Source organism: Panthera uncia (genome assembly GCF_023721935.1).
Source record: "Panthera uncia isolate 11264 chromosome B2 unlocalized genomic scaffold, Puncia_PCG_1.0 HiC_scaffold_24, whole genome shotgun sequence".
NCBI classification, from domain to species: domain Eukaryota; kingdom Metazoa; phylum Chordata; class Mammalia; order Carnivora; family Felidae; genus Panthera; species Panthera uncia.
The window spans coordinates 80,076,279-80,087,801 of NW_026057580.1; the positions used below are offsets into that span (position 1 = coordinate 80,076,279).

Genomic DNA, 11,523 nt, shown 5'->3' on the forward strand with positions numbered 1-11,523 from the left:
TGCCTTGGAGTGCCTGAGTGGCTCAGTCAGTTGAACATCTGACTCTTGATTTTGATTCAGCTCATGATCACCCAGTCATGGGATTGAATCCTGAGTCAGGTTCCACACTGAGCATGGAGCCTGCTTAAGATTCCCTCTCTCTCTCCCTCTTCCCCTCTCCCCCACTTGCACTCATTCTCTCTCTCAAAATAAAATAAAATAAAATAAAATAAAATAAAATAAAATAAATATCAAAATGCATTTACTTCTTGTTTGCATTCGACCCAGACACACTTTTGTATTGTTGAAACCAAAAGCTAGAACGTGGAGCATTATCCCAGAGATCCCACAGCATGGCATGATATTAATTCTCTCTCACCTTTTCTGAAGCAGTTTAGCTTCTATCCTGCTAATTGAGATGTGATATAAGAGGTAATCAAAGATATCATTATTAAGTAAAAAGTCAGCAGACGTTCTTATATTATTCCATCACAAAATCCCTTGCCCTGTAGAGAATAAGCAACTATTGTCTTACATTTCTGTGATTACAAAACACTTTGAAAATATATTCTTTTGCCTTCAAGGCAATTCAAGCATTGTAAATGTTTTTAATATAGTCAAGCTGCCATCACCTGAACTTGGACTTGCGGCCTGATCTATTTGGGAACAAAAAGCTAATTTTAAAGGAATATACGGTTGCCTTGTAATTACAGAGCACCCCTACGTCAAGGCTGGGAATTACTAATTTGATCAAGTCTATTTGTGCCAGATAACTCATTATTTACCTGCCTGAACAAATTCTTTAATAATTTCATTTAGGGCATGCATTAATATAACTGTCTGAATATCACTCAAAAATGTGTGAAGTACCTATTTTTTTAACTTGATATTAGCTGGTAGATTACTGCAAAATTTATAGAATTCTGGAAAAAATTAATCTAGGTTTCAAAGAGTAACAAATAATGTTTAGCTGATGTGTTTGTTAAATTCTACCCAAATACATATGCATAAAATACAAAATTCAAATATAACACAACTTTCTAAAACCAAGTGTTTTTCAAGTAGAGGAAGAGATGGGGTGAGCATAAACACCTATAATTAATCATCTCAAAATACAAGTATGGAAAATAGAAGTTTGCTCTTTTAAACTAAAACTTAAAAGTGAAAACATTGGAAAGATGCTATGTATTATCTTTATCTGTACATATATATAGGAAGTTACTTTTAATTACACATAAATTTATTTTAGTGGTCTGCAATCTGCCATGTAAATTATTTTGAGCTCTAGTAGCTCGAACAATCCATTACAAAAGATTCATGAAGTAAAATAGATGCTATTCTATGTCTGGTAGGCATAAAACTTAATGACATATTCCAAGCTATAAGCTTCTGTAAAGTATCATTTACAATTTCTCAATGACAAAAGTAGATCTTATATAGAGAAATAAAATAGTCAAAGATTTTAGTTTGTGCAGAATTTAATTGTATTCGCCTCAAACAATCATTGAAAATATTCTGTGGAAATATATATGGTTGCATACTTTAACACAGCACAAGCCTTATGAGTTGTTTTTTATGAATGAATAATTCTTTAAAAAACATTAAAGTACATTTCACAAACTTACCTTTTCCTATTCAGTGAACATCAAGGACATTTTGATATGTCTATCTCTAAAACCAAGGCTTTCAACTCAGAATGTATTTATTATTGGAGTTTTAGTTTTATCACCAGAGCTGCCTAATCTTCATGTATATCTTCAAATGCATGCTTCTTTTTATACGACAATCTAGATAGATTCTTCTTCATAACTTGAAAACACCAGGTTTTGACTACTGGAGCATCGTGGTATTATCTCAAAAAAAGCAGATTATTTTTTCACCCATGTGCTCATCAAACAATGAATTCTCGATTAATTCTTAGATTTCCACTCATACCTTGTCCTTTTGAGCATCAGTCTCTCAAATTGTGTTGATGTCCACAGCTTCCAAATTCACCTCCCAAAACAAAACTAAACAATACAAAAAAGACTCTTTCCTCCTTTATGCAGACACAATTAAAAAAAAAAAATCACTGCTTTCCTCTTCATTTTTGTGCCTCCACTGCAATCTGGTTTTATTCCTTCACTCTATAGGAAGTGCTCTTGTCTTTCCTGCCCTTGTGTCACAGCTTTTAAGTAACATTCACAAGGCTGATAACTTCACGATTCTTGAAACATCCATTTCTGAAATGTCTCTAATACCAAACTCTTTTCCTTTTCCTTTAATCTCTCTAGCAGTTCTTTCAGCCTCTTTTGCTTTATTTTCCATTATCTAATCTCTACATGTTGGAATTCCACAGGTCTTCATTTTGTATTCTATTCTCTATTTCTTTTGACACAATCTCTCTGGGTAATCTCATCTATTCCCAGAGAAACAAATACGATCTATATGGATTTCTGTATATGTCGCTTTACTTCAGAATCCCCTCTGAAATCCAGACCTATGTATTTAACTGCCTTTTTAGAGTAGAGTAGATGGATTAATATCCTGGCCCTGACATTTACTAACTGTGTGACCCTGGGCAAGTTACTTAACCTTTCTGTGTCTTAGGTTACTCAACTTATAATGAGTATTAGAACAGTTTATTTATTCACTTATTATAAGGATTGAATGAGTTAGTATCAAAAAACAGCTAAAATAGTTCCTGATATAAAATGTGAATAATATGTCACATACACTTGAAACTTAACATACTCAAGAGGAAACTAGATTGTTTCTATCACAGTTGTTCCCCAGATAAGCTTCCTCATCTCAGTAAATGATCCCATCTTTTAATTGGCTTACCTCTTCTTTTTCTCCCTCTAACCCATTTTCAAAATGAGTATATACTTGTGTAAAGTATAAATGAAAATGTTTTTCTACACTGCTAATATCCTTCGTGTTTCCTATTATACTTTTAATAAACACTTACATATGTCCCTATATATTCTGACCCCTTGTACTTCCTCTCATACATATTGCACATATACATCTATCACACACACACACACACACACACACACACACATACATACCACATTCACACATCACATAAAGATGCACACATCAATGGCTGGATCCTGACAATATATCAGATTCCAGTTTAAATGCTGTCTCTTAAAGGGGTGCCTGGGTGGCTCATTGGTTAAGCATCCAACTCCTGATTTTGGTTCAGGTCATGATCTCATGGTTCATGGGATCGAGCCCCCTGACAGGTTACATGCTGTCTCTTAGAAAAGCCTGCTCTAACAAGCTTATCTATTTAAATAGCTCCCTATCCCCACTCATTGCTTTCTCCTAACTGCCTCAAATTTGTTTCTCCTATGGCCCTTATCCCAAGGTGGACTTATGGACATCATGTTCACTGTGTGCCTCCTTTATCAAAATGTAAACTCTGTTAGGGTTTATGTTCAGTTATCTACCTCTGTGTACTCAGCACCTGGCACAATGGCTGGTATATGGTAGACATTAAGTGAATATTTTTTATAAGAATGCATGCAAGAATACATGGATGAGTGAATTTGTCCTTTTCTAGCAGCTATTCCAGAGAAACTAGTATGTTTTTTCAGGATCTTTCTTATAGTTTATACTCCTATTCAGATAATTCTTGGGAAAAAAGTCATGTTGCAAAGTGTGATAATGAAACATCATTTTACACCATTATCTATCAGTTATCAAGTCAAAATTATCTTCATAATTAATAGGCTTGTAAACATTATAGGGTGGTAATGAATCTAAGTCCAAAAAATTTATGATAACTTATAACTCCAGAAATGCCAATCTGAAAGAAATGAATCATAGTTTTGATCTTATTCTATCCTGGTTTATGTTTTTTCTCCAGGTTATAATTGTTTCATTATAAGGAAAGCAACTTGTTAATTTTTTAACCATTATAACCTCATCAAGCACTAAGAACATTATTTCTTCAAAAATACCATTTTGTGAAATAAAGTGATGAAGAATGTCTTTTATCTACAGTTTAGGTAAAGAATAACACAAACTATATTTGACTATGTCTTATGAGCATTTAAACTGCCACATTTTTATCATGTTGCTTGATTGACCCATCTTTGTGTAATTCAGGCCTTCAAAAACCTTCTTTTATTATGTGAGTTTTATCTTATAAAACATTTCTGTATCTTTATTATAGATACCTTAGATGGCCTCTTTTAACTTCCATTTAATCCTCCTTCCAGATGGAAAACATGGAATGCCAAAAACCTGCATCTTCCAGACTCACTTGCAGTATATTTAATTCTACCAGTTAGATGCACCTATAGGAGACTGAGAAGCAGACAATTTTGGCACAGGTCACTTTGATGTGAGCTAGTTGCTTAGGCTGGCCTCAACATTTCCAGGATCTAGTCTGTGGGTGTTAAGAGGCAGCTTTGATGAGTGAAGCCACTTCCTGACCAACTCACAGGCCTTGATGCTCAGTAATCTAGTAACAGCTCCTTGATTTCAGTGTTCTTCTGGTGCTTCCAACAACTGTGCTGTGTCCACTTTCCTGGATGGAAGTCCTTCTGCTTGTCTACCTTGAGTAGTTTGTATGTCTAACACTGAAGTGTCATATAAACACAGGGAGATATTTTCTAAAGGTTTTTATTTCCTTTCTTGATTGCATTTTCCATGGTGTTCAGACTGAAACTTACCTCATAACATTGTAAAAATATCCTGGTGACTATTTTTTGCCATTTCATACAGTGTTTTATAAGTGGCACATATTTGTTTGTACCAGGACAATTTGAAACATATACAAAATAAGAGATTATTATCATGAACCTGGATGCACCAATTACCCTGTTTCAACCATTATTAACTTGTGAACTGGCAATTTTATATCATGTAAAATCCCACCCTCATTTTCCATAGCATAGATCATTTGCAAAGTGTGATTTACTAGTTTCAGGCAGTAGAGCTCATTTATCATAGAATTTATGTCTCAGGTTTATTTGCATCTACATAATTATAAAATATACATGTAATAAAATAAAATAACAATATAATATGTAAGTAACTTTATATGTTATATAAATGTAAATAATACAAAAGTCAATATAAATATAATAAAATATCGTGGTAAATCCCATAAGTATCTAGGCATATCTTATGCTTTGTAAATTTTCTACTCTTTGGGGCTAGAGTAGTGACATCGGACACTCTGCTATATTCCTCTGACTATTTTAGGAAGAAATGACATATGTGCCCCAGCTCTTCAAGATTTCAGATTATTTTCAATTTCTTTCGTTATCTCTAGAAATTACTATTGTCACATTTCAAACTGGCTGCTTTTAAACCATATTGCCTCTCACATGAAAATACAATTGGAGAATTATTAAACTCTAAAAAGAAACAAGAGTTATAAACTAACATTAATTAAATCTCTGTGTCTCTGTCTCTCTCTCTTTCTCTTTCTTTCTCTCTACCTCTCTCTCTCTCTCTCTCTCTCTCTCTCTCTCTCTCACATACACACACACACACACACACACACACACAATTTTGAGTGTATTGGAGGGTTAAGAGCTTATAAACAAACAATTTGCACATATTTTCATTAGGAAGTTAAACTAATTTTTAAGATCCAACAGTATTTTGTGTCATCAACAGTGAACATACGAACAAACAAACACACGGGAAACTGGTTCCAAGAAGGACAAACTTGCTTTTCAACGCTAGCTGAGCAGCCTTCCCCAGGTATGCTGAGCAACCACCCAGTTAGTTCTGTTTCAGTGGATGAGCACATGAGCACTGGCCTTGTAGGCAGTGAATGGATGAGCCTGACCTTGTGGGGAGTGATATTGGCATAATCAGTTCTGTTGCCAGTGGTACATAACCTCACTCTGACATGACTGCTGGGCTAATAACACAGGTCTCCCAGTAGCAGAGAAATATCAAATTTTCCCATCACTCACTGTCCATAAGGCATGTTGCCTTTCTCCTAAAAAACTAAAACCAAACTAAAACGACAACCATGCACATCACTGAGTTTTGCCAAAAGTATTTTCTGATTTTGCATTTGCAAACATATGACAAATATTTTGGAGATTACAATTCAATTCAAAACTTCTTCTTCAAATACCTGGTAAAACTGATGGTCCAGAAAGGAGAACCTTGTTTCCCTTTAGCACCCAATCATGTCACAGATATATGGACCCAAGCAGCCATCAAATAGCCAAAATTGCATTTTTCCTTCTTTTATGATAAGGTACGTATTTCACCAGGGGCATAAGGAAAGTTTTAAGTCAAACTCAATGAATGTTCAACAATACAACAGATTCTACAATAATATGCCCTTAATAACGGAAATTTGAATGCAAAGTAAAATATTTGGCTATCAGTTCTCAGACCCACAGAACACCTGGAGGTCTCTTCTTGAGCATTTCATGAGTCATACAATCATGCAACTGTTAATACTTTACACTTTTTGTTACCCTGCTTACAGCATGATGTTGGGGACTTCCTGCAACCCCTATTTGTTACTAACTAGTATCTAGTTTGGCATTCGGTGGCCTTCCTTTTCAGGATCCTTCACCATCACCTTTTCCCCTCTAGATAAGCTATCTACTTCCTAGAAGAAAACCGTTTTCACTGATGCTATCCAGTCCTTCTCTCTCCACACAATAGCCTGCCTTGAAGCTCTCTCTTCAACCTCTCCTTCATTTAAGCTTACCTACCACCCCATTTTCTAGGGCATTGTTTCCAGCTTATTATTACACAGAAAGGGTCTGGAAATCTCATTCACTTTAAGTGTTAATAACTGAGAAGAATTAGTTTGTTAGCCCATACACACAGGCCTAGGAGATTTGCATCTTAATAGAGGACAATTCCTTCATAACTCAAAGGAATGGAATATCTCTAATAGTGGAATTTCAAGCATCACTGACACTAGTGGAGGAAATATTTGGGGGTGAGAACACTTAACACCAAACCATAATATCTCATAATGTGAGACAACTATCTTTTTCACCTAGACTTAAGCTTAACCTGAATAGAAGCTGGTATTCATGTTTGAGCAAGAATTAAAGCATGACTAAGTATAAAGCAAAAATCTAAGCTGTTGAACAACGCTCTTTCTTAATGGTCTGCATTACTCTCTCCGAGCTTCTTAGCTTTGCAAAGCGGTGTTATTATACTATGTAGCTCTTCTCAATTTCATTATGTCTTCACCAGGATGGCCTTAAAGTTCTCTGAATTCAGCCTCCCTAAACTTTAGACAGGCTTCTTTCTGACCTTAGGCTCTTACCCTCCTTTTACTTAGAGCAATTACTTCAGAAGACTTGTAATTGTAAATTCTTTCTCTGCTCCTTTCAAATAGAAATCTTTTTAAAAGGCTCTTTCCTGGTTTTCTAACTCAAGAATACCTTTCTCAGGGAGCAGGAAGCCATCCCTTTGAAATGTAATCATCAAGAACAATAGTACCCCAGTCTCCCCGTTTCTGTGGGATAGTAAGAATCTAACTCCTTGGAGTGCCTTGCTCCAAGCTGTAAAACTGCACTCCAGTCATGAAATTAAGAAACCAGTCTACTTTTGCTCTGAGTCAGGCCCATTAGCACACACATGGCCTAAACCCTCCACCCCATTGCAGCTCTTAAAAACCCTCCTCCTCTTTGTTTCAGTGAAATTGAGTTCAGAATGAGTTGTGGCCTCTATCCTCTTTTGCAACAGCCTTGAATAAAGCCTTCCTTGCATGTTTAATTTCGTCCAGTGCAATGTTTGCTTTGACAGCCTGAACATGCACAGATTTAAGTACCTATATCCAGTTTGTTTACATCGCCCCAAACTTCTTTCATGAACAAACATTGTGAGCATAATTTGACTAAGGAAACAAAGTACAATACCTTTTTTTTTCACATCAATGGCAGTTTCCTTGTCGGTTTTCTTTTTGACAGCTTCTTTTTCTGGTAGTAAAATGAGAAAATTTTACTCATTTTAGGCGTCTGTTTAATTCTTTTGTATTTTGGGGCACACGTGACTGCCATTATGGCATCCAACTCATCTTCTATAGAGTAATCCTAAATCCTTGCCACAGTAGTGTCAAATATGAGCAAACCAGCAACTTCCTAACACAAATGGACCTCTGTTGTGTTTCCTCCTCAGGAAGGGAGCAAATTTGTGCTAAGCTCAAAAACAAAATTCTCATGACAATGGAAATATTATATGCCATTATCAATTTTGCTATTATTCAATAGTTTTTTTTAATGTTTATTTTTTATTTTTGAGACAGAGAGAGGCAGAGCATGAACGGGGAGGGTCAGAGAGAGAGGGAGACACAGAATCTGAAGCAGGCTCCAGGCTCTGAGCTGTCAGCACAAAGCCCGATGCAGGGCTCGAACTCACCGACCGTGAGATCATGACCCGAGCCGAAGTAGGATGCTCAACCGACTGAGCCACCCAGGCGCCCCTCAATAGTTTTTCTAAAGGACATTAAAATGAATATATTGAAAGTTCTCTGGGCTATCAAGCCACTGGAAGCATGTCAGAAGCAGAAATCTCTGGAGCTCACTTGAAACTTCAGATGCACTATTTGAAAACAACCATCTAAAAGTAATAAGGGTGCCTGGGTGGCTCAGTAAGTTAAGCCTAGGCTCAGGTCATGATCTCGCAGTTCAAGAGTTCCAGTCCCCATCAGGCTCTGTTCTGACAGCTCAGAGCTCAGAGCCTGGAGCCTGCTTCAGATTCTGTGTCCCCCTTTCTCTCTGCCTCTCCCCTGCTCATGTTCATGCTTGTTCTCTCTCTAAGGATAAATAAACATTAAAACAATTTTTTTAAATAACAAAATACAGTATATCAATCAACTAGGTTTTTTTTTCCTTATACATTCAATAGTTGCCCTTTTGATAGACACTTTTTATTAAACTGAATGAATTGAATAAGAACTTCATATTTGTATTTGCAGAGAGAGAACTGAGTACCACTCCTCAGTAAGAAAAAAATTCCATCAGTAACAATTTAGAAAAGTGTTTAGACATAAATTTTCTTTTTAAAAATTTATCAATTCAACCTTATTTAGAATATTTATAAATTTCAAGGCTGCTAACAACAATAACAATAAAATTATTAAGGGAATGTCTTTCCTAGAAAACAAGAGCTTTATGAGTAGTATTGTAAAAGGATATTAATTGGTTTCTGTGTTAGTTTTTAAATTGTTCACCTTTCTTTTTTGTTTCAGAAGTCACTTTCTTCTCAGCTTTCTTCTTTTCCTCTTCTTTTTCTGGAGAAGAAAATTGAAAATATTTCTTTCAGGAAAATGTAATACAAAGGAAAAACCAAGATTTGAATGAAGGATTACTGTGAAATCACTTCTGCCTCCAGATAGCTTTGTGACTTTGAGCAAGTGATTTAATCTCACTAAACCTTATTTTCCTCATTTGTAAAATAATAGTACTCCTCTCAAAGTTAGATCATGTTTACAAAGCACTCCGCACAGTGCCTGGCTCACAGTAAATGCATAAAATTGCAGGTTGTTAATATTGTTTATAAATAATGAACAAGATCCTTTGAGCTTTCTGAACCAAGCAATTGTTTGGTGCCTAAAGTAAGATAGTAATATATGAAATTAAAACATCATATCTGGGAAAGATACTGCAGGTAAACTAAAAGAAATACTTTTTTTTTGTTTTCCTTTCAGATGTTTAGTTTCATTAGAAGTAGTACAGGAGGACATTAATGTGATCTATTTTGATTTAACCGTTTGTCAAATCTGCTTCTTGTCAACAGGCATTTGGAGCCTGGTGACATCTGTCTGGCAGTGTGTTGGGGACATAAGTTCCACTGCCCTTTCTGAGTGGTTGTATCAACGAGGGTGCTCACACTCTGCACCCAGAGGTTTGCAGTAAGTCTGGGTCCCACACAGAGCAGCATGTGGTGGCTCTGGACTTCCTCGTGGAAGAGTTATTTTTCAGAGATCTGAGAAATCTTAATCTGAGGGGCAGAGGGAACCTCAAATGCCTAGCCACAGCCTTGTTAACAACTGGTCATCTCTGGACATTGTTCTGGTGAGTGTACTCATTTCATAACAAAGTCATGTAGAAGTTGTTGAAATGGAATATTCAGTGTTTTTAGGTTTGAGGCAGCTCTAAGTTCAGTTAATGTTGGAAGACGACTAATTCTTATCCTCAATTAGTGATGCTATTTACCTATATTTGAAACACCTTTGTATCTGTCCTTTGTCTCTCCTCACACATATAGATGCCAAGCATTCAAAGATTTTTATCATCCAGAAATATTATGAGATTGTTACTGTGCTGAAGAAATCCAATGCATAGTTCTAGTATGAATGTTGAAGTTGTCTACTAATGACTGCCTCTCATTAAATATAGGAATTAATCATTCCCTTAGGTATAGAGATTTTTTACCTACAAGATCAAAGACAACACTTTCAGTGTTAGAAGTATAATTTATAAAGAACCCCTTTTCATGGCTCCTAGAGATAAGCTGGTGTCATAGGGAGAAAGATATTCACACTCTGTCTAAATGTGTCTGCAGTGTGCCATTACAGCCCATCCAGTCAGAAGTAGAGAGTCAACAAGTCCAATTCTGATAGTTCCAGAGTTAGAAATAAACCACTTGAATTCCACTTTGCCTTTTCCTAAAGGTTTATACATATTAAATATGCAAATCATGTTTAAAATTCTGAATAAAGATACTTTTGACTTAAGTATTATTACTTTCAGCTTGTCTGGGAGAAATTTTACATAGCAGGGTATTTTCCATGTTATCTAAATAAATGCATATGCCAGACAATTGAATTGGCATTTGCTAAACATTTGTGCCAGAATATGGATTAATTAAAATACAGATTACTTGTAAATACTTCTTAGCCCATATCAAATAGCAAGACTGTAGTCACAATAAGATCACAACTCAGTATCCAAATCTCTCCGTTTCATAATATAGATGAATAAATATTTCATTTAAAAGTTCTTGCCAATTAGTCAATCTTACATTGAACTTCAGAATGAAAGTAGATATTTGAGGTCATAAGATGGAAGACACTCTTTTCATTTTTTTTTAAAGAGAATACTCTTGTGCAATAAATTCTGCCCTTTAAATTAATATAACTGGAATTTTATTGTGGTGATACAGTATTCTTGCCTTAGTTCAAATTGAATTAATACTTCCATTTACACTCTGCCTGTGATTATGGCCATACACTGAGAGAGTCATGAATAAAAGCAGAAGTCCACAAAAAAGCAGGTATAAATAATGTACTTTAATAACATTTTTATGAATTAGACCTTTAAGCTGTCATTATGGGGCTTACTTTATTCATGGTGAATTCACTTAAAACATCAAATTGAAGATTCTGCATATCTTCAAGCACTATTGTCTCTATTCTATAGGTGATTTGGCAGCAGTGGAATTAATGGAATTATAAAAGACACAACAATTTAATTATACCCTGCTCAGAATATCCTGCCAATTTCTTTTATGAAAATACTCCTTCCCCTGACTTTTATCTCCCTCAACATTCAACAACACTCTTCCCTTTCCGCCTGACTATGCACCCAAATATTTAATTTCATC

General features: G+C 35.5%; 1 protein-coding gene and 1 long non-coding RNA gene across 7 annotated transcripts in view; one reads left to right on the plus strand and one right to left on the minus strand.

Annotated features, from left to right (window-relative positions):
• The window catches only part of TRDN (triadin), a 275,510-nt gene that overhangs the window by 92,787 nt on the left and 171,200 nt on the right, over positions 1-11,523 (minus strand). The window contains exons 12-13 of the mRNA XM_049652957.1: positions 9,149-9,202; positions 7,836-7,895 (exon numbers count right to left, since the gene is read on the minus strand). Of these exons, the coding sequence (XP_049508914.1) occupies positions 7,836-7,895; positions 9,149-9,202 (114 nt within the window). The remainder of the gene's footprint in view (positions 1-7,835; positions 7,896-9,148; positions 9,203-11,523) is intronic.
• The window catches only part of LOC125937975 (uncharacterized), a 46,831-nt gene continuing 45,084 nt past the window's right edge, over positions 9,777-11,523 (plus strand). For all 6 annotated transcript variants that reach the window (XR_007462566.1, XR_007462565.1, XR_007462568.1 and 3 more), the window contains exon 1: positions 9,777-9,992. This is a non-coding gene — a long non-coding RNA (uncharacterized LOC125937975). The remainder of the gene's footprint in view (positions 9,993-11,523) is intronic.